Source organism: Oncorhynchus clarkii, chromosome 10 (assembly GCF_045791955.1).
Source record: "Oncorhynchus clarkii lewisi isolate Uvic-CL-2024 chromosome 10, UVic_Ocla_1.0, whole genome shotgun sequence".
Classification (NCBI taxonomy): domain Eukaryota; kingdom Metazoa; phylum Chordata; class Actinopteri; order Salmoniformes; family Salmonidae; genus Oncorhynchus; species Oncorhynchus clarkii.
The window spans coordinates 32686071-32709554 of record NC_092156.1 but is presented as its reverse complement, the minus strand read 5'-3'; the positions used below and the strand labels follow the sequence as shown (position 1 = coordinate 32709554).

At 42.2% G+C, this 23484-nt stretch overlaps 1 protein-coding gene across 13 annotated transcripts in view; it reads left to right on the top strand.

The window, feature by feature from the left end:
* Positions 1 to 23484, top strand: part of LOC139418278 (ubiquitin carboxyl-terminal hydrolase 25-like) — a 52231-nt gene that overhangs the window by 10214 nt on the left and 18533 nt on the right. For 5 of the 13 annotated variants that reach the window (XM_071167629.1, XM_071167618.1, XM_071167631.1 and 2 more), the window contains exons 4-17: positions 2807 to 2930; positions 3194 to 3356; positions 3960 to 4046; positions 5453 to 5590; positions 10744 to 10820; positions 11104 to 11177; positions 12520 to 12674; positions 14704 to 14831; positions 15112 to 15207; positions 15419 to 15583; positions 15759 to 15994; positions 17136 to 17206; positions 17398 to 17626; positions 17992 to 18252. In XM_071167629.1, coding sequence (XP_071023730.1) covers positions 2807 to 2930; positions 3194 to 3356; positions 3960 to 4046; positions 5453 to 5590; positions 10744 to 10820; positions 11104 to 11177; positions 12520 to 12674; positions 14704 to 14831; positions 15112 to 15207; positions 15419 to 15583; positions 15759 to 15994; positions 17136 to 17206; positions 17398 to 17626; positions 17992 to 18252 — 2004 coding nt within the window. Of the gene's footprint in view, positions 1 to 2806; positions 2931 to 3193; positions 3357 to 3959; positions 4047 to 5452; positions 5591 to 10743; positions 10821 to 11103; positions 11178 to 12519; positions 12675 to 14703; positions 14832 to 15111; positions 15208 to 15418; positions 15584 to 15751; positions 15995 to 17135; positions 17207 to 17397; positions 17627 to 17991; positions 18253 to 23484 lie in introns of all 13 variants that reach the window. The other 8 variants (XM_071167623.1, XM_071167625.1, XM_071167627.1 and 5 more) reach the window with 3 other exon arrangements.

Genomic DNA, 23484 nt, shown 5'->3' with positions numbered 1-23484 from the left:
AGCGTTCAAAAGTTTGGGGTCACTTATAAATGTCCAAAAAAATGTTGTCCATTAAAATAACATCACATTAATCTGAAATACAGTGTAGACATTGTTAATGTTGTAAATGACTTGTAGCTGGAAATGGCAGATCATTTTTTATGGAATATCTACATAGGCGTACAGAGGCCCATTATCAGCAACCATCACTCCTGTGTTCCAATGGCACGTTGTTAGCTAATCCAAGTTTTATAATTTTAAAAGCCTAATTGATCATAAGCAAACCCTTTTTGCAATTATGTTAGCACTGCTGAAAACTGTTGTGCTGATTTAAAGAATAAATAAAACTGGCCCTCTCTTCTGACTAGTTGAGTATCTGGAGCATCAGCATTTGTGGGTTCGATTACAATTGCCAAGAAACTGAAGATCTCGTACAACGCGGTGTACTACTCCCTTCACAGAACAGCACAAACTGGCTCTAACCAGAATAGAATGACTGGGAGGCCCGGGTGCACAACTGAGCAAGAGGACAAGTACATTAGTGTCTAGTTTGAGAAACAGACGGCTCACAACTCCTCAACTGACAGCTTAATTAAATAGTATCCGCAAAACACCAGTCTCAACGTCAACAGTGAAGAGGTGACTCCGGAATGCTGGCCTTGGCAGAGTTCCTCTGTCCATTGTCTGCATTATTTTGGCCATCTAATCTTTTATTTTTATTGGCCAGTCTGAGATATGGCTTTTTCTTTGCAACTCTTGACATTGAGACTGGTGTTTTGGGGGTACTATTTAATGAAGCTGCCAGTGAGGTGTCTTTCTCAAACTAGACAATCTAATGTACTTGTCCTCTTGCTCAGTTGTGCACTGGGGCCTCCCACCCTTTCTATTCTGGTTAGAGTCAGTTTGTGCTGTTCTGTGAAGGGAGTAGTACACAGTAGAGGTCGACCGATTATGATTTTTCAACGCTGATACCGATTATTGGAGGACCAAAAAAGCCGATACCGATTAATCGGCAGATTTAAAATGTAAAAAAATAAAATGTATTTGTAATAATGACAATTACAACAATACTGAATTAACACTTATTTTAACTTTAATAAAATACATCAATAAAATCAATTTAGCCTCAAGTAGATAATGAAACATGTTCAATTTGGTTTAAATAATGCAAAAACAAAGTGTTGGAGAAGAACGTAAAAGTACAATATGTGCTATGTAAGAAAGCTAACGTTTCAGTTCCTTGCTCAGAACATGAGAACATATGAAAGCTGGTGGTTCCTTTTAACATGAGTCTTTAATATTCCCAGCTAAGACGTTTTAGGTTGTGGTTATTATAGGACTATTTCCCTCTATACCATTTGTATTTCATTAACCTTTGACATTGGATGTTCTTATAGGCACTTTAGCATTGCCCGTGTAACAGTATAGCTTCCGTCCCTCTCCTCGCTCCTACCTGGCTCGAACCAACAACACAATGACAACAGCCACCACATCAAAGCAGCATTACTCATGCAGAGCAAGGGAAACAACCACCCCAAGGCTCAGAGTGAGTGAAGTTTGAAATGCTATTAGCGCGCGCTAACTAGCCAGCCATTTCACTTCGGTCACAACAGCCTCATCTCGGGAGTTGATAGGTTTGAAGTCATAAACAGCGCAATGCTTGACGCACAACGAAGAGCTGCTGGCAAAACGCACGAAAGTGCTGTTTGAATTAATGTTTACGTGCCTGCTTCTGCCTACCACCGCTCAGTCAGATACTTAGATACTTGTATGCTCAGTCAGATTATATGCAACACAGGAAACGCTAGATAATATCTAGTAATATCATTAACCATGTGTAGTTAACTAGTGATTATGATTGATTGTTTTTTGTAAGATAAGTTTAATGCTAGCTAGCAACGTACCTTGGCTTACTGCATTTGCGTAACAGGCAGTCTCCTTGTGGAGTGCAATGAGAGAGAGGCAGGTCGTTATTACGTTGGACTAGTTAACTGTAAGGTTGCAAGATTGGATCCCCCGAGCTGACAAGGTGAAAATCTGTCTTTCTGCCCCTGAACGAGGCAGTTAACCCACCGTTCCTAGGCCGTCATTGAAAATAAGAATGTGTTCTTAACTGACTTGCCTAGTTAAATAAAGATTAAATAAAGGTGTAAAACATTTTTTTTTTAAATCGCCGCCCAAAAATACAGATTTCCGATTGTTATGAAAACTTGAAATCGGCCCTAATTAATCGGCCATTCTGATGACTTGGTCAACCTCTAGTACACAGCGTTGTACAAGATCTTCAGTCGCTTGGAAATTTCTCACATGGAATAGCCTTAATTTCTCAGAACAAGAATAGACTGACGATTTTCAGAAGAAAGTTCTTTGTATCTGGCCATTTTTAGCCTGTAATCGAACCTACAAATTCTGATGCTCCAGATACTCAACTAGTCTAAAGAAGGCCTGTTTTATTGCTTCTTTTAATTAGAACAACAGTTTTCAGCTGTGCTAACATAATTGCAAAAGGGTTTTCTAATGATTAATTAGCCTTTTAAAATGATAAACTTGGATTAGCTAACACAACGTGCCATTGGAACACATAAGTGATGGTTGCTGATAATGGGCCTCTGTACGCCTGTGTAGATAGTCCATAAAAAATCTGCCGTTTCCAGCTATAATAGTAATTTACAATATTAACAATGTCTACACTGTATTTATGATCAATTTGATGTTATTTTAATGGACCAAAAATGTGCTTTTCTTTCAAAAACAACATTTCTAATTGACTCAACTTTTGAACGGGTATGTATGCATGAATTAAAGGACTACGCGTGTGTTGTTTCAGACGTGATTGACCTGACAGGCGATGACAAGGATGACCTCCAGAGGGCCATCGCTCTCAGCTTGGAGGAGTCCAGCCGGGCCTTCAGGGAGACGGGCATCACTGATGAGGAGCAGGCCATCAGCAGGTAGACTGGGCTCAACACCACCATGTTATTGGCTGGGTTGAGGGGTGAGGAGGGGCATACTGGGAGCTGCAAGGTTTGAGTGGTGAAATGTCAACATAATGCACTTTCAAATCAGATTGAACAAGGCACTGTGCATACTTGCTAATCTTTGTTTTGTTGAGTTGCTAAATGTCAACATTGTTTTTTGGGGGTTTTGCACATAATAAATGTCCTTTGATTAAAGTGTGTGTATTTTTAAACGTGTTATGTTGTGCTCTTTGCAGAGTTCTGGAGGCCAGCATAGCAGAGAACAAGGCAAGCCTAAAGCGGACACACACGGAAGTGTGGAGTGACTCGCCCAATCCCCACGACAGGAAGAGAATGGAGAACTGCCCTGTGGGTCTAAAGAACGTGGGCAACACCTGCTGGTTCAGCGCCGTCATCCAGGTGGAGACTCAACACAAACACACCCCTCATACAACGCAAAGCATCCTATGTCAATGTAATTCATTAGATATATAGGCCCTGTATTTATAATGACATTAGTGTGCTACAGCTCTTGGAGACTCCACTCTACTCTAAAGACTCCCTGGTAGAGGGTTAAGTGAGCTGGATGAGCACTGGATACATTGTCACATGGTCCCTGCCTCTGTGTGTATTGGGCCTCCTTAAGGAGACAGCACAGTCCCACGTTTCAGCTCCTCCTGATCCCAGAATTAGAGATTTACTAAAAGCAGATGATGAAATCAAGTGACAACTCCACTAATCTTTCTTATTTTCTAATCCTTTTATCAAAAGGAATGGAAGTTTGGTTTGTAACTTCGAACTTAGTCACATCACTCTGCTAACATTCTTCTGTAATCCATCATATCAATACAGCTAGCAGTAACAGGGTGATAACAGCATAGTAAAACCGATGTTGACTACCTCACTATATTGGAACGTCCATGATCTCTTTTGATATTGAAAACATGTTTAATGCAGGTTGAAGCTAAATGAATGTCCCTCAGTAAAACGGACTCGTTTCTCTTTCTGTCTCCTTGTTTCCAGTCTCTGTTCAACCTGCTGGAGTTCCAGAGGCTGGTGCTACACTACTCCCCTCCTGCCAGAGTCCAGGACCTGCCTCGCAACCAGAAGGTGAACCACCACCACCCATCCAAACAATCCATATCAGCACTCAGCTAGGAGGCTTAGGCCCAAATCCCCCTGACCATTACGTTCCAGAGATAGTGGCACTGGAACACAGGTTAAACCTTTTCTAGGCGACAGCCAGGGAAAGGTCCGGTTAGCTCTCTCCCCTGAGTACTTGACTTGTGTCCTTTGAGACCCATGGCTCCTCAGCTGGACAGCTGTCCTTCCTGTTAGCCTCTGAGGACCTGGCCCTCTGATGAGAGACTCGACATTCTGGGTTGTAAATCAGTGCCCTCACCAAGCAACAGCTCTGTTTGGTTGCAGTGTGATCTGCTCTTGCCTCAGGTTCCATTGGTTCACACTACCCCCTGACTGCCCAGTTGATTCACTACCTCTAGACCTAGCCACAGGGAGGGTGGAGGAAGAGGATTTGATGAAGCACACTGTAGCCCTAGTGGTTCCCTCTCTGACACACCCGACATTGACAATGACCCGTGACTCACACCAGCTAAGCTTAGCCTCTCCTCCCTGTCTTTCTGCAGCAGCTACAGTCTCTTCTTTGTCTGTTGCTGCAACTGAAATCTTGCTGTCTGCACAGCACCTTTCTCCCAACCGCTTCCCATGGAGCCCTCCTAAGGGTCAATGGTTAGCGCACATCCGCTAATCTGGGCCACGCCCCTGCTGCTGTTGCCATATAGCGGCAGTCATTTTGGGGTTTTAGTCTCTAGTCCCACTGTCTAATATCCAGAACCAACGGAGGAGGGACTCTTCTAGGCCTTAGGCTCTAATCTGTCGTCAATAGTCGTGACCTTTGCGCTCAAAATGAGAGCACTTATCCAAGGGTTTATTTTAATTGCTCTGTTTGTCAACGAGGCTCGTCTTCAAAGCAAGGCTTTTCCTTTGCCAGTGTCACATAAGTGTCCCTTTTTTTGTCACACGTATGGGCTTGAGCAATGAGTCCTCTGTGCTCTCAACCTGTACCATAATGTAATTAGAACTCGTTCATTCATTGGTAGTAGTTGTGGTGCAGCCAGTCAGTGTCCTGCTGTATGTAGAGCAGTGGAGGACTCCCTCTGCTTGTCACATCTCACTCCAGCTCACAGATTTACTGGGTCAGCTCAGCATCACTAGGCTCCAATAGAAAAGCACATTCCCTTGCATAAACTGGGGAAATACTCCTCTTTCATATTTTGATGGGCACACCATCACCATCATAAAGTCCTGAATTTGAAAAGATTATACTGGGTATAATAGTGTTCTTAATTCAGTCTCCATGGTCTGAAAGATGGTTGACAATAAAACCCTGAAATATGACTATGATTTGTAAGCCCGTATTCCCTTCCTCTAGAAGACAGGTTATCATGTTAACTAACGTCCCTCTGTGTGTCTGGTTCCCGGTTGTCGTTCCATAGGAGCACAGAAACCTACCCTTCATGCAGGAGCTTAGGAACTTGTTCTCCCTCATGGTGGGTTCTAAGAGGAAGTACGTGGACCCGTCGTGTGCCGTGGAGATCCTCAAGGACGCCTTCAAGTCCAGCGAGTCTCAGCAGGTAAACATCCTAGCTATCACTCTGTAAAATCTGCTATGATAAACCAATCAACCTTTCCATCAAATGTATTTGTAAAGCCCTTTTTACATCAACAGATGTCACAATGGGTTTTACAGTAGTCCGGCCTTGACCCCCAAAAATTGTAAGCAACAGTACAGTGGACATACAACTTGTAAATGAATTCTAAAGTTTGGGAACCCCTGCACTACGATACCATGGTGCTTGTCTACGGAGCAGCAAGGGGAACTGTCCCTCCCTACATTCAGGCTCTGCTCAAACCCCCTACATCCTAACCAGAGCACTCCGTTCTGCCACCTCTGCTCTCTTGGCTGTCCCACCCATGTCCTGGCACCCCAATGGTGGAACCAGCTTCCCCCTGATTCTAGGACAGCAGAGTTCCTGCCCTTCTACCGAATATATGACACCCTACCTCTGAAGAGTTTCTTATCCCCCAAAACTTAGCAGTGACTTCCTACTAGCACTGACTTTGCTCATCATTTCTTTATTGAGGAGAAATTGGACTACATCTGTGATATGTGGTTGTTCCACCTAGATATCTGAAGATGAATGCATCTTTGTTGTGAATAAGAGCATAGTTACGGGTCCTTCAGTGTTTTTTTTTACCTACATCTGATGGATTATAGTCCCTTCATCAGATGTTTTGGTGCTTATCATGATACCTTCTGAAGGGTTGATCAGTCCCGACCTGAGCCAGGTGGCTGGTCCACTGCTCCTCCTCCTTGTGCAACAGCCATTGGGCCCGCCTCTTGCGCTACTGCGCTGAACTCTGCTACAAATATACAATGCCTTGCAAAAGTATTCATCCCCCTTGGTGTTTTTCCTATTTTGTTTTATTACAACCTGTAATTTAAATATATTTTTATTTGAATTTCATCTAATAGACATGCACAAAATAGTCCAAATTGGTGAAGTGAAATGAAAAAAATGACTTGTTTAAAAAACCTGAAAAGTGGTGCGTGCGTATGTATGTATTCAACCCCTTTGCTATGAAGCCCCTAAATAAGATCTGGTGCAACCAATTACCTTCAGAAGTCACATAATTAGTTAGATGGCACATAGGTGGACTTAAAACAAAAACAAAAGTTTTACATGATCTCAGTGTGTATGTGTGTGTGTATATATATATATATATATATATATATATATATATATATATATATATATATATATATATATATATATATATATACACATATATATATATATACACATATACATACAGTGCCTTGCGAAAGTATTCGGCCCCCTTGAACTTTGCGACCTTTTGCCACATTTCAGGCTTCAAACATAAAGATATAAAACTGTATTTTTTTTGTGAAGAATCAACAACAAGTGGGACACAATCATGAAGTGGAACGACATTTATTGGATATTTCAAACTTTTTTAACAAATCAAAAACTGAAAAATTGGGTGTGCAAAATTATTCAGCCCCTTTACTTTCAGTGCAGCAAACTCTCTCCAGAAGTTCAGTGAGGATTTCTGAATGATCCAATGTTGACCTAAATGACTAATGATGATAAATACAATCCACCTGTGTGTAATCAAGTCTCCGTATAAATGCACCTGCACTGTGATAGTCTCAGAGGTCCGTCAAAAGCGCAGAGAGCATCATGAAGAACAAGGAACACACCAGGCAGGTCCGAGATACTGCTGTGAAGAAGTTTAAAGCCGGATTTGGATACAAAAAGATTTCCCAAGCTTTAAACATCCCAAGGAGCACTGTGCAAGCGATAATATTGAAATGGAAGGAGTATCAGACCACTGCAAATCTACCAAGACCTGGCCGTCCCTCTAAACTTTCAGCTCATACAAGGAGAAGACTGATCAGAGATGCAGCCAAGAGGCCCATGATCACTCTGGATGAACTGCAGAGATCTACAGCTGAGTTGGGAGACTCTGTCCATAGGACAACAATCAGTCGTATATTGCACAAATCTGGCCTTTATGGAAGAGTGGCAAGAAGAAAGCCATTTCTTAAAGATATCCATAAAAAGTGTTGTTTAACGTTTGCCACAAGCCACCTGGGAGACACACCAAACATGTGGAAGAAGGTGCTCTGGTCAGATGAAACCAAAATTGAACTTTTTGGCAACAATGCAAAACGTTATGTTTGGCGTAAAAGCAACACAGCTGAACACATCGTCCCCACTGTCAAACATGGTGGTGGCAGCATCATGGTTTGGGCCTGCTTTTCTTCAGCAGGGACAGGGAAGATGGTTAAAATTGATGGGAAGATGGATGGAGCCAAATACAGGACCATTCTGGAAGAAAACCTGATGGAGTCTGCAAAAGACCTGAGACTGGGACGGAGATTTGTCTTCCAACAAGACAATGATCCAAAACATAAAGCAAAATCTACAATGGAATGGTTCAAAAATAAACATATCAAATCAAATCAAATTTATTTGTCACATACACATGGTTAGCAGATGTTAATGCGAGTGTAGCGAAATGCTTGTATATCCAGGTGTTAGAATGGCCAAGTCAAAGTCCAGACCTGAATCCAATCGAGAATCTGTGGAAAGAACTGAAAACTGCTGTTCACAAATGCTCTCCATCCAACCTCACTGAGCTCGAGCTGTTTTGCAAGGAGGAATGGGAAAAAATGTCAGTCTCTCGATGTGCAAAACTGATAGAGACATACCCCAAGCGACTTACAGCTGTAATCGCAGCAAAAGGTGGCGCTACAAAGTATTAACTTAAGGGGGCTGAATAATTTTGCACGCCCAATTTTTCAGTTTTGATTTGTTAAAAAAGTTTGAAATATCCAATAAATGTCGTTCCACTTCATGATTGTGTCCCACTTGTTGTTGATTCTTCACAAAAAAATACAGTTTTATATCTTTATGTTTGAAGCCTGAAAAGTGGCAAAAGGTCGCAAAGTTCAAGGGGGCCGAATACTTTCGCAAGGCACTGTATGTGTGTGTGTGTGTGTGTGTGTGTGTATGTATATATATGTATGTGTATATATGTATGTGTGTGTGTGTGTGTATATATGTGTGTATATATATATATATATATATATATATATATATATATATATATATATATATATGTGTGTGTGTGTGTGTGTGTGTGTGTGTGCTATGACTTAAATAAATAAATATTTATATATATATTATATATATATATATTATATATATATTATATAGATACCTCTTCTGAAAGGCCCCAGAGTCTACAACACCACTAAGCAAGGGGCACCATGAAGACCAAGGAACTCTTCAAACAGGTCAGGGACAAAGTTCTGGAGAAGTACAGATCAATGTTTGGTTATAAAAAATATCAAACTTTGAACATCCCACGGAGCACCATTTTAAATCCATTATTAAAAATCGAAAGAATATGGCACCACCACAACAAACCTGCCAAGAGAGGGCCGCCCACCAAAAGGCATTAATCAGAGAGGCAACAAAGAGACCAAAGATAGCCCTGAAGGAGCTGCAAAGCTCCACAGTGGAGATTGGAGTATCTGTCCACAGCACCACTTTAAGCTGTACGCTCCACAGAGCTGGGCTTTACGGAAGAGTGGCCAGAAAAAAGCCATTGCTTAAAGAAAGAAATAAGCAAACACTTTTGGTGTTCGCCAGAAGGCATGTGGGAGACTCCCCAAACATATGGAAGAATCCCAGACCTCAATCCAATTGAGAATCTGTGGTATGACTTAAAGATTTCTGTACACCAGCGGAACCATCCAACTTGAAGGAGCTGGAGCAGTTTTGCCTTGAAGAATGGGCAAAAATCCCAGTGGCTAGATGTGCCAAGCTTATAGAGACATACTCCAAGAGACTTGCAGCTGTAATTGCTGCAAAAGGTGGCTCCACACAGTATTGACTTTTGGGGGGTGAATAGTTGTGCACTCCCAAGTTTTTTTCTGTTTGTTTCACCCCCCAAAAAGATTTTGCCTCTTAAAAGTGGTAGGCATATTGTGTAAATCAAATGATACAACCCCCCAAAAATCTATTTTTATTCCAGGTTGTAAAGGCAACAAAATAGGAAAAATGCTAAGGGGGGTGAATAGTTTTGCAAGCCACTGTAGATATCGGATGGGGATCAGCTCCTGTATGCTAATATGCTGTAATGTAATGTTAATATGACGAATAGTAGATAATAAAAAAAAACATGAGCTGGCGCACACCCAAAATAATAGTTTGTGTGGAGGTGCTGACTAACGGCGAATAAACTATTAACTATCAAAATAAAGAATGTTGCACACTCCATGTATAATCTCCAAGAAATGTAATGGGTATTTACCAACGTTTCGGCATCACTGTACCTTCCTCAGGGTAATGTCATGAATACTTGAACCAGGTTATGTAGACACAGTAGTGAGGGGTGTGTCATAATGATTAAGTTAATTTAAATGAATAGTAGTCAGCACCTCCACACAAACTATTATTCTGGGTGTGCGCCAGCTCATGTTTTTTTTAAATTATCTACTATTCGTCATATTAACATTACATTACAGCATATTAGCATACAGGAGCTGATCCCCATCCGATATCTACAGTGTCTTGCAAAACTGTTAAGAAAATTGTATATGGCATATTAAATATATTACTCTGTTATCATATAGAAACATAATGGAATATTGTACATCATATTAGCATCAACATACATTATTATTTCATTCAATTTCACATTTCCTATTTCATTTTTGTTACATGTAATCTTTTGGTTCAAGCTTAATATATAAAGAACATCATCAACAGGGGGAACATTCTAATAATAAGCCGTAGAACATTCGGCGTCCGCCCCCCGAAAACCTGATAATGCTGAGCTTATATTTCTGTTCATCAGTCATGTCCGTAGTCCACTCTTCTCTGGTCACTTTGTGTGTCTGAGGTTAGAGAAGCGTTGACCCCAATTAGAGGGCACAACTGACGTCTGTCTGTAAGGCACCCTCTGGTCCTTGACTCTGGTGTATACAAATCTACCTCAACAATTACCAAGTCCCTCAGTGTAAGCCCACTTAACCAAGGTTTAAAACATGAAAAGGAGGTTGTTCTGTACATCTCAGATCTAGGCCTTCTGTTCAACAGTGAAGGCAATGTTCTAATGGCTCTTTGTCTGTGTGCTGCCTGTAAGTATTGTTGTAATTGGTCTGTTTCGCTGTGTGTTGCCTGAACAGCAGGATGTGAGTGAGTTCACACACAAGCTGCTAGACTGGCTGGAGGATGCCTTCCAGATGAAGGCAGAGGAGGACCGGTACGACAACACACCTTGCTAACGTCAACACACACACACACACACTGTGTAATTCATCCCTTAGGAGACTGGACACATCATGCCTTCTGCGTTTTCATACAGAACATGCATCGTAGTGAATTTAGTAAGCATTTTATGAAAGTCCATTTAAAAAAGAAGCTTGGAGCATTATTCACATGGCTTAGAGGACAAAGCGTCCTCTTCCACCCATTGTGTGTGTCACACACTGTGACTCACCCTAATGAGTGTGTGTGTTTTGGCTCTGATCTCTCTCCGTTCCCAGAGAGGGTGAGAAGCCAAAGAACCCGATGGTGGAGCTGTTCTATGGCCGGTTCCTGGCTGTTGGTGTTCTCGAAGGTAAGATAGGGAAGCAAGCATGTTAGAACATCCCTGGGTAGGAGGAGAGGTACCGTGAGAGTTAAGTCTCAGCTGTCAGTTTCCTGCTTCGAAGCAGCAGCAAGGAGAGGGAGAGTCCTTGCCGCCGATAATTAAAGGTGACCTTGTTTTAATGAGATGTATGTAGTATGTAAAAGCACAGGGCTGCAGAGCATTGATCCTTGAGGACCTTGACGTCTGATTGGAATTTAGCTTATTATGCATGACAATACTGGTCCAGGGCCACTAGACACAAAGCTGGGCCAGCAAGGCAGCTTTTGCTCCTCTCATCCTTAAATGACCTTAATGCCACATTTGCATGTCCGCTAACTTCCCCTCTTTGGGTTCTGTTTTTTTGTTGTTGTTGTCAGTCCGTACTCCACTGCTGTAGTCAGTGCAGTGGGTTGGCTAAAGGTTTTTGTTCATTTCGGAAGTTCTTGCACGCAACATTTTTCTCTCGAGGCAAGCTGAAGTTCGGAAGCTGAAGTCTAAGCCCCTTCATTGGTGATTGGTCAGCAGTAAGGAATCTTCAATGTAGTATTTATCATTCAGCTATGAGAAGCCTTATTTTTTTGCATATTTTTTTACTTGAGAAATGCTCTTAGATGTAAAACTAAGATCTCCTCAGCCAAAACGTAAAAATGTATTTCTTGAGTTATCTTAGATTAATTCGGACTATTTTGAGGAGGTGTATACTGGCTATGGCGTCTCAAGATGGCCGAACAGTACTATTGCCGCTGGTCAAAGGTATGCGAGCACACTCGTTTGGTTCGCCTAGCTGAGTTTGGCTAGGCACCAGCCGAACTGAAGCATGCAGCAGTCTTAAGGCTCTGCAGGGGAGCAAGCTGAGCTGTATTTACAGTCAGTTAGTGGATGTGATCTTCCCCTGGGTTCAAGTGTTTGTTTTCTGCCTTTTATTGAGTTTGCTTGGTGCAATGGAACCAATCGTAAAGCCCCAGAAAGTATAAACCCTGCCCATCTGGCATACCGAATAAGCTCAATCAAACAAATCCTATTTGAACTCAGGCATGGCTATGATGACTGATGCTGAACTCAACCTGGCTGTAAATTAGTGTGAAATGGGTCTTCTCTCACACACACTTGACCCACTTCCTCGCCATATGGTACACACAGGCTAGGTCCGCACCTCTGAGGAATAATACTGCATAATAGGGCACAACTGTCTCTACCAAATCACAGTGCTTCTTGAATTAGTTGTTGTTGGTAGGGCCCAACTGTGGTTATGTGTGGGTGTGTGAGGAATGCTTGTGTTGGTGCATAAATGTTGTTTACATTTCTGTGCTGCTGCTCCCTTTCCCCACAGGAAAGAAGTTTGAGAACACTGAGATGTTTGGGCAGTACCCCCTGCAGGTGAACGGCTTTAAGGACCTGCATGAGTGTCTGGAGGCGGCCATGATTGAGGGGGAGATCGAGTCCCTGCACTCATCAGCAGAGAACTCTGCCAAGTCTGGACAGGAGGTCAGTGCTGCTCATTAAAAAACAACTAACACTGGAGTTTGGAGTTTTAACTGTAATACATGTGTAATAGGGATAATGAAACTCCAAAACATGTTCCAAACCTATAGTTAGACACACACAAAATGTACAGGCAACAAAATTATACTGGAAGTACCATTACATTTCTGTTCGACAACCAAATGTTACCAGTAAAACAGCCCATCTAGGGCTACTTAAAAATAGACGGTGCTTGAATAATTCAGGAGATGTGGGGGACTACCTGCCCCAACGCATAGTGCCGACTGTAAAGTTTGGTGGACATGGACATTCTAGAGGATTCTATGCTTCCAACTTTGTGCCAATAGTTTGGGGAAAGACCTTTCCTGTGTCAGTATGACAATGCCCCTATGCACAAAGTGAGGTCCATACAAAAATGGTTTGTTTCGAGATCGGTGTGGAAGAACTTGACTGGCGTGCACAGAGCTCTGACCTCAACCCCACAGTAGCCTAACATAGCAGGCGTAAAAGAAACACAGAACGGACAAGTAGGCTCGCAATGGATTTTGGTCATTATACTTAATGAGCATAGTTTAGCTCAGAAAACATGTTGACCTGTTGGAAAGTACAGCTCCTTACTACAGTGGCTTGCAAAAGTATTCACCTTTTTGGCATTTTTCCTATTTTGTTACCTTACAACCTTGAATTAAAATGGATTTTTGGGGGGTTTGTATCATTTGATTTACACAACATGACTACCACTTTGAAGATGCAAAATATGTTTTTATTGTGAAACAAATAAGACAAAAAAACAGAACTTGAGTGTGCATAACTATTCACCCTCCCAAAGTCAATACTTTGTAGAGCCACCTTTTGTAGCAATTACAGCTGCAAGTCTCTTGGGGTATGTCTCTATAAGCTTGGCATATCTTGCCACTGGGAATTTTGCCCATTCTTCAAGGTTAAACTGCTCCAGCTCCTTCAAGTTGGATGGGTTCCGCTGGTGTACAGAAATCTTTAAACCATACCACAGATTCTCAATTGGATTGAGGTCTGGGCTTTGACTGGGACATTCCACGACATTTAAATGTTTCCCTTAAACCACTCGAGTGTTGCTTTAGCAGTATGCTTAGGGTCATTGTCCTGCTGGAAGGTGAACCTCTGTCCCAGTCTCAAATCTCTGGAAGGCTGAAACAGGTTTCCCCTCAATAATTTCCCTTCCATCATTCTTTCAATTCTGACCAGTTTCCCAGTCCCTGCGATGGAAAAACATGGGATGGTGCTCTCGGGGTGATGGAAGGTGTTGGGTTTGCGCCAGACAGCCTTTTCCTTGATGGCCAAAAAGCTACATTTTAGTCTCATCTGACCAGAGTACCTTCTTTCATATGTTTGGGGAGTCTCACATATGCCTTTTGGTGAACACAAATTTGTTTCTTTAAGCAATGGCTTTTTCTGGACACTCTTCCGTAAAGCCCAGCTCTGTGGAGTGTTCTGCCTGAGGTGGTCCTATGGACAGATACTCCAATCTCCGCTGTGGGACTTTGCAGCTCCTTCAGGGTTATCTTTGGTCTCTTTGTTGCCTCTCTGATTAATGCCTTCCTTGTCTGGTCCGTGATTTTTGGTGGACGGCCCTCTCTTGGGAGGTTTGTTGTGGTGCCATATTCTTTCAATTTTGTAATAGTGCTCCGTGGGATGTTCAAAGTTTCTGATATTTTTTTTTATAACCCAACCCTGATCTTAATCTGATTTATCTCTAGGGAAATTGCGCAATGTGTGCATTGAGCTCACAGAAAGAAACGGGACAAAATGAAACTCAAATAATTGAATCGACATTGGTCAATTAGTTGTTTAAAATACAAAAAAGAACATTTCGGTTTGTCACTCAGCACTACTAAAGGCACAACAATATTAGTGGAACAGGCATGAGTCATGTAGGAATGCTTTCAAAACATGCTGTTCAAGACTACTGATTCCTTTAGTGCCCAATTAAAAATGTTTATGGATACCGCATGACTCATATGATCCATTAGAAACATTTTGGAATTCCTTTCAGCACTGGTTTACCGAACTCCCTCCTGTCTTGACCTTTGAACTGTCAAGATTTGAGTTCAACCAAGCTTTGGGTCGACCTGAGAAGATCCACAGCAAGCTGGAGTTCCCCTCCATGCTGTACATGGACAGGTAAGGAAACCTCCAACACACCTACCAGTCCAGCTGTACCTAAGGGAAAATGTATCAATTCAACAGGAGTAAGCAGCTAGATTAACTGTTATTCACATCACATAGCCTAAATAACATATTATTTTGGGTTTCCTAGGCCCCTTTCAAATTAAGGGGCTTGAAAAAAGAAAATAAACATTTATATTGAGATTTTACATTGAGCATGGGTTGTGGTCCTTTAATCTGGGATACAAGCCCATAGTTTTCCAGGGAACTTATATGATTTCTGTTGTTTTGTCAGGTATATGGACAGGAACCGAGAGATCACCAGGATTAAACGGGAGGAGATCAGGAGACTGAAAGAGCACCTGACTCTACTCCAACAGCGTCTGGAGAGGTGGGCTGGGCTGCTACACACACACACCTCTGTTTACTATTGTAATTTGATCAACTATCAAAGGGATGGTGTTCATAGATACCATGTCTGTTATGCTTCTAACCAAGTATCTTGCTTTGCTTTTACTCTTTAACTGAAAGATGCGTTCTCATTCTCAGTATGGTTTGTCATCCTCTCTCTGTTCTACTCTCTCTCTCTCTGTGTCCCCAAGGTATCTGAGCTATGGCTCCGGCCCCAAGAGGTTTCCTTTGGCAGATGTCCTGCAGTACGCCATGGAGTTTACTTCCAGTAAGCCAGTCTGCACCTCTCCTGTGGGGGACATTGATACATCAGCACCCCCTGGTGGCACAACAGGGCAACTTCTGCCCGCTTCAAGGCAAGTCATGAAACACAAAGCATGCCACACTCTGTCTCCCTGAGTCAGGATTTAAGTGTGCATGTTTCTGACTTTGCTTTTGTCAGATAATCTGTCTGATTAAGCTGTTGAATTAGTGTGGTTCAGAAGTATTGAGTTGTGGTTTTGACTTATTCACACTCGCCTGACATTACAGCACAGCCGAACAGGGTCCCTCCTCTACCCCTCCAGAGGGTTTGGCCCTCGCCCTGGCTCTCACCCCGGCCCCCTCCACCCAGCAGAGAGTGTCTATCCACAAGCCCTTCACCCAGTCCCGACTGCCCCCTGACCTGCCCATGCACCCGGCCCCACGACACATCACTGAGGAGGAGCTCCGGGTGCTGGAGGGCTGTCTGCACCGTTGGAGGAGTGAGGTGGAGAATGATACCCGTGGTACGTACAGTACCAGTCAAACGTTTGGAGACAACCTACTCATTCAGGGGTTTTTCTTTATTTTTATTATTTTCTACATTGTAGAATAATAGTGAAGACATCAAAAGTATGAAATTACACATGGAATCATGTCGTAACCCAAAAAGTGTTAAAAATCCAAATGTATTTTATATTTGAAATTCTTCAAAGGAGCCACCATTTGCCTTGATGACAGCTTTGCACACTTGGCATTCTCTGTTTTGGGTCATTTTCCTGTTGTAAAACAAATGATAGTCCCACTAAGCGCAAACCAGATGGGATGGCATATCGCTGCAGAATGCTGTGGTAGCCATGCTGGTTAAGTGTGCCTTTTGAATTCTAAATAAATCACTGACCGTGTCACCAGCAAAGCACCATCACACCACCTCCTCCATGCTTTACGGTGGGCACCACACATGCGGAGATCACCTACCCTGCCTCTCACAAAGACACAGCGGTTGGAACCAAAAATCACCACCGGTCTAATGTCCATTGCTCATGTTTCTTGACATTCTTATTGATGTCCTTTAGTAATGGTTTCTTTGCAGCAATTCAACCATGAAGGCCTAATTCACGCAGTCTCCTCTGAAGAGTTGATGTTGAGATGTGTCTGTTACTTGAACTCTGAAGCTTTTATTTCGGCTGCAATCTGAGGTGAAGTTAATTGCCTCATGTCGTAAAGTAATGATGGACTGTCTTTTCTCTTACTATGGACTTGATCTAAATTGGTTCAAACACATTTAAGAAGGAAAGAACTTCCACAAATTTAACAAGGCACACCATTTCAGGGGACTACCTCATGAAGCTGATTGAGAGAATGCCAAGACTGAGGAATTTTAGAAAATATTTGTTGATTTAACACTCTTTTTGGTTACTACATGATTCCATATGTGTTATTTCATAATGTTGATGTCTTCACTATTATTCTACAATGTTGAAAATAGTAAAGAAATAAAGAGTACTCTTTGAATGGGGTTTGTCCAAACCTTTGACTGGTACTGTATGTCACCTCTGACCTCATCCAGCCTTGTAAACCCAATATGCTGTATTATACCTCTGTCTCTTATGATCTCATGCACAAAAATGTATGAATTTTAGAGATGGGTTGATTTGTCTTCTCCAGATCTTCAGGGCAGTATATCCAGAATCCACAGGACCACTGAGCTTATGTACTCTGACAAGTCCATGATGCAGGTAAAATGTGCCCTTCCTAAACCTGACAATACACCTTCACACAAATACCATACATTGTCATTGGCTGTAATACAAAAATACCAAAATACCAAATTAATGATGGACTATTATCTTGATTTGAGAACGCTCACATTTTTCCATGACCAGTGTTCACTCCGGATAGTCACTCATCGTCTCCTGCTGTCTCCCAGGTTCCGTACCGGCTGCATGCGGTGTTGGTGCATGAGGGCCAGGCCAATGCTGGACACTACTGGGCCTACATCTATGACCCCCACCAGCGGTGCTGGATGAAGTACAACGACATCTCAGTCACCAAGTCCTCCTGGGAGGAGCTGGTCAGGGACTCGTTCGGAGGCTATCGCAACGCCAGCGCCTACTGCCTCATGTACATTAACGACAAGAAGCCCTTCCTCATAGAAGGTAGATACTGCTTCTTCTGCTCCTCAATCAGCATTATCCCATATCTTTATTTTGACCTTGCTTTTCTTGTGGTGTACTTCAGCTTTGTTTTCTTCTTTCTTGTGATCATCATTAAATATGACCACTGTCCTCAGAGTATATGATGAGGACATGCCATGTGCAAGGTAGTTAGTTATTGTTAGGCTCTGTTTGTGCTGCAACTTGGACAGGATGTTCATATACCGCAAACCACTATTATAAACTGGTTACCAATGTAATTAAATAAATATTTTGTCATACCTGTCAGCCAATCAGCATTCAGTGCTCTAACCACCCAGTTTATAAATTCCCATATTGACTATCTGTTTGTCTGGTTGTGTGTGCAGAGGAGTTTAATAAGGAGACGGGCCAGATGCTGAGTGGTCTGGATAAGCTCCCCCCAGACCTGAAGGCCTACGTGAAGGAGGACAACGGCCTGTTTGACAAGGAGATGGAGGAGTGGAACACACTGCAGGCACGCAAGGCCCAGCAAGAGAAGCTGGCCCTGGCTGTGGCCACCGCCGCAACCGCTGTAGTAGCAGAAACAACAGCAACAACGACGTCCTCTCAGCCTATGAGTACAGAGCCCAGTACACCAGACAACTCAGGTGAGGGCCAAGGCATGGTCACATATTCCATTGATACACTTCTGAGCTGAGCGGTGCTGACTAGTGAAGGGAAGTTCGGCTCTTTTTACTAACTCAGATCTTTTCAACTCTTTACTAACTCTCGAATCCTTCGACTCCTTTTGTTCATTTGATTCCGTAATGCTCTGAGCACGCAGGACTCCCCCTACCAGCAAACAATTAACTAAAAACTCAATAGAATCCGGTTTCTACGTAGGAACTGACTAATATAGGATTTTTGGGTCCGATACCAATTTTAGGGAGGCAACAGTCACCGATTACCGATATGTTTTTGTTTAGAGGTGTTGTGTTCCAAATTGAGCTATTAACTAAATATTAAAATTATAATTATTTTATACAACATGAATTAACATTTTATTGGTGGTTTACATTATAACCAACAAAAAGCAACTTTATCCTCTATAAATAAGAAAGTATATACAAAACCCTTGTGCAGTTTACCTTCTTAGGTTCAACTTAAAGATGCACAATACAGAAATCACTCCGCCATTTCCTGGTTGCTAAAATTCTAATAGTTCGCCTAATTTCAGTTTGTGACCAAGCAAGTATAGTGTAGAGAATCATTGTACCATCTAAACCGCTTTGAAATATATTTTCCATAACAAAAATATTGCGTTTTCAGCTGTTTGTAGTTGGTGTACAAAACCGAATGTAAAAAAACGCTAAAATACTTCAGCCGTGGAAGCAGAGTTGCTTTCAATTAGTGACAGATCTATAACTCACATTTCTATGTGAATTTGGTTGGTCTCCCAAAATGTGACATATTGCAGCTTTAAAGATTTGTATATCTATGGCAGTGGATAAATATGCAGAAGTGTTTGTGCTGAAACACCACAAGCACACTAATAAACCAGAAGGGCTGAATTAATTCAACTTTAGCTCACAGTAAATATGAAACTATGTTTCACAAGTTCACAAACTCTGCAGGGAAATGCAGTAGCATGCAGTTTGCAAAGACACCACTAGATGTCAGCACTTGTATTGAGTAGATTCAATATAGTGCTTTTCAACAGTCAAAGGTCATGTAAAGAAACACTTTATGGCAAGCATGCTTATGTAAGCACTTGCTAGCTGTTTATTATGAAAATGTTTTCTTACTGAAACCATAATCTAAATTACTTTTTTATGCAGTACAAAATGTATTGGCTATATATTTCAACTGCAAATGGCATGCGCTGGGGACTGAAAATGTTCATGCAGGAAAATACACTTGCCTCTGGTTTTAGTCACAAACGTTCTAACTATATCTAGCTAACTGTCGTATCTCATCATGAATGCAAGCACATGGCCTGAATGATAGATCTGTGCCAACTGTCTTGTTTTTTTGTAGACTGCAAATTTCTGAAAACTAACTGCATTTTAATGAGCAAGCCCTCCTTCATGACCTTTCTTTTGTAAGTTGGTATAGAATCAGCATGATCCCCTCTGTCGAATACGCTTGGACCTTCTTTTTTTGTTTTGTTAACACACACGTCCCCAATAAAGAAAATGAGAATTAGAAACGGGTTCAGCCCCTGGTTTGACCGTGATCTGGCAGAGTTACTCCACCTCAAGAATTCCATTTGGCGAAAGGCTCGGTACACGCATACTGGAGGGCTGCCTCGTTCAGATAAATTAGAAATAAGTGCACTCAGGCAATCCGGAAGGCCAAACAAAGTTAGTTTCTTTAAGGAGCAATTCTCTCTCTGTGGGTCTAACCCTAAGAAGTTCTAGAAAAAGGTTAAAGACCTGGAGAATAAACCCTCCTCACCACAGCTGCCCATGTCCCCTAATGTTGATGATGTGGTTGTTACTGACAAGGACCACATGGCTGAGCTCTTTAAACACCACTTCATTAAGTCCAGGATTCCCGTCCAACATTTCCTCATCTCCCACCCCTTCTAATGCAACTAGCCCCAGTGCTCCTCCCTCCTTTAAAAAAAATAATAATTTTGAACTGCCTCTTGAGATGGTTTAACTTATAAAATGGCAGCATATCTACTGTGGAGAGACCAGAACAACAGAATTCCTCAGAGAATCATTTGAGACCGGTTGAATCCTGTGAGTTTTATGATAACGATGAGTTTTCAAGGAGATACCGCTTCTTCAACGACTCTGTAATGCAACTGGAAAGAAAGAGTGGACCAACCGTTAAGCATGGGAGTGATAGGACAGAGGCTGTACCCCCACTACTTCAGATTCTGGTGGCCCTACAGTTCTATGCAACGAGATGTTTCCAGATGGTGATCTTTTTTTGGATGGGGACTCCAAGTCAACCGTCGGCAGGATTGTAGTCAGTGTCCAGTGCTATTGCCGGTCTGAAGAATCAGTACATGAGGTTCAACCCTACAGAGGAAACACCAGCTGGATTTTACTGGAGAGCTAGATTCCCTGGTGTACTAGGGACAACAGACTACACACATTCCTATTTGCAGTAGCTCTTTTGGTAAATTCAGGACCTCAATCTGCAGTAGATTTCTCTCTCTCTCCAGCTCCAAAACATCAATATGAGCTTGGTTTATGTCAGTTCTGGGGCGTTTGCTTGGTTTGTCTGGTGTTTTTGCTACTGGTGCAAGATCCAGGCACTGCTGTTTCTCTACAACACAGGGTGTCAGCTCAACTAAAGGAAAGAAAGAAAATGAACTCATTATTAGTAGGCTATTTACGTGCCATTTTGTACAACAAGGCTGGGCTTATGATATGCCCAGCCTTGGTACGAATGATGATGTTATGCAACATGCTGTAACGGGCCTGACAACGGTAACATTGTAGTGAAGTAGTGTTAACATGCATTATAGTCATTGATATTTACCAGTTACTTATGCTTACTAAATATTGGTGGGTCGAGTTGTTCATCATCATCAGGGGTTATGGAGAGAGGCAAACTGCTGGGGAATTATCTCGCATATCTTCTGGGTGATGGGATCAATTCCCCTGGATGGGTGCCCCCCTCCGGTCTGAAATATTCCCTCTCCTCTCCTCTGCCACACCCTTTTTGGCTTTGGCTTTTAAGTTTTTCCAGCACTCCTTCATCCGATTTGGGTCCCCCTTCTCTTTAATCCGTGTCGATCCGTTGAATCTGGCGCATAATATGGCCCAGGTGTCTTCCTTCTTTTTGACAGTCGTGTTTGTCTTTTTATCCTCCCCTCCTGTACGTTACTAAATTCCTCCATCAGCTCGGACAGGGTTTTTTTTCGTAAGGGGAGAAATGTTGTTCTTTGACGTGCCATGATCAGGTGGCTAGTGGACAAATAATAAATCATGTTTTTGCAATGTCTATAATAAGTTATATTATATGCCTGCAAGCTTGGTTTATAAACTAGCTAACGTTAGCTAATTAATTCGTTTTCTGTTTAGTACTTGCAAATAACAGATTTTATTTCAAATCAGCCAACCATGACAACCTTTCACGATGGAGTTTCAGTAGCTCTACATAGTTCTTATTTCATCAAGGGACAGCAACTTTGGCCTCATTTTGAAGTAGGCTAGCTACTTCGTTTCAACTCACGAAATACCTCATATATTGGTGTAACATGTCATAGTTTCATCAATCATAGTTTATAAACAATCTGGATCAGTAAATCTATGATTTTAAATTAAGTGGTGCAGCACATCTCTGCTTAATTATAAACCTAGATTTACAAAACCTAGATTAGCTCTAATCCTAGATTAATTTAAACCATGTTGGTGCAACCCACCCTAAAGGTCCTAAATTATGTCACAATTGCCCTTGATTCTAAGCAATGTTGTGGTGCTATTTTTATTGACTTGGCCAAAGCTTTTGATACGGTAGACCATTCCATTCTTGTGGGCCAGATAAGGAGTATTGGTGTCTCTGAGGGGTCATTGGCCTGGTTTGCTAACTACCTCAGAGTGCAGTGTATAAATTCAGAACATCTGCTGTCTCAGCCACTGCCTGTCACCAAGGGAGTACCCCAGGGCTCGATCTTAGGCCCCACGCTCTTCTCAATTTACATCAACAGCATTGCTCAGGCAGTAGGAAGCTCTCTCATCCATTTCTATGCAGCTGATGGTCTTATACTCAGCTGGCCCCTGCTCGGATTTAGTGTTAAACGCTCTACAACAAAGCTTTCTTAGTGTCCAACAAGCTTTCTTTGTCCTTAACCTTGTTCTGAACACCTCTAAAATGATGATCATGTGGTTTGGTAAGAATGCCCCTCTCCCCACCGGTGTGATTACTACATCTGAGAGTTTAGAGCTTGATGTAGTCACCTCATACAAGTTCTTGGGAGTATGGCTAGATGGTGCACTGTCCTTCTCTCAGCACATATCAAAGCTGCAGGCTAAGGTTAAATCTAGACTTGGTTTCCTCTATCGTAATCTCTCCTCTTTCAACCCAGCTGCCAAACTAACCCTGATTCAGATGACCATCCTACCCATGCTAGATTACGGAGATGTAATTTATAGATCGACTGGTAAGGGTGCTCTCGAATGGCTAGATGTTCTTTACCGTTCGGCCGTCAGATTTTCCACCTATGCCACTTATAGGACACATCACTGCACTCTATACTCCTCTCTAAACTGGTCATCTCTGTATACCCTTTGCAAGACCCACTGCTTGATGCTTATTTATAAAATCCTCTTAGGCCTCACTCCCCCCTATCTGAGATGTCTACTGCAGCCCTCCACTTACAACACCCGCTCTGCCAGTCACATTCTGTTAAAGGTCCCCACAGCTCACACATCCCTGGGTCGCTCCTCTTTTCAGTTCGCTGTAGCTAGCGACTGGAACGAACTGCAAAAAACACTCAAACTGGACAGTTTATCGCCATCTCTTCATTCAAATACTCAATCATGGACACTTACTGACAGTTGTGGCTGCTTCGCGTGATGTATTGTTGTCTCTACCTTCTGTGTGCGGTTGTCTGTGTCCAATAATGTTTGTACCATGTCTTGTGCTGCTGCCGTGTTGTTGCTACTATGCTGTTATCATGTTGTGTTGCTACCATGCTGTGTTGTCTTAGGCCTCTCTTTTATGTAGTGTTGTGGTGTCTCTCTTGTCATGATTTGTGTTTTGTCCTATATATATTTTTTTAAATCCCTGTCCCCGCAGGAAGCCTTTTGCCTCTTGGTAGGCCGTCATTGTAAATAAGCATGTGTTCTTATCTGACTTGCCTAGTTAAATAAATAAAATAATAATAAATCAACCGTGCCTATACAAGCTATTGACATGTTGAGGGTTGACTTTTGTCT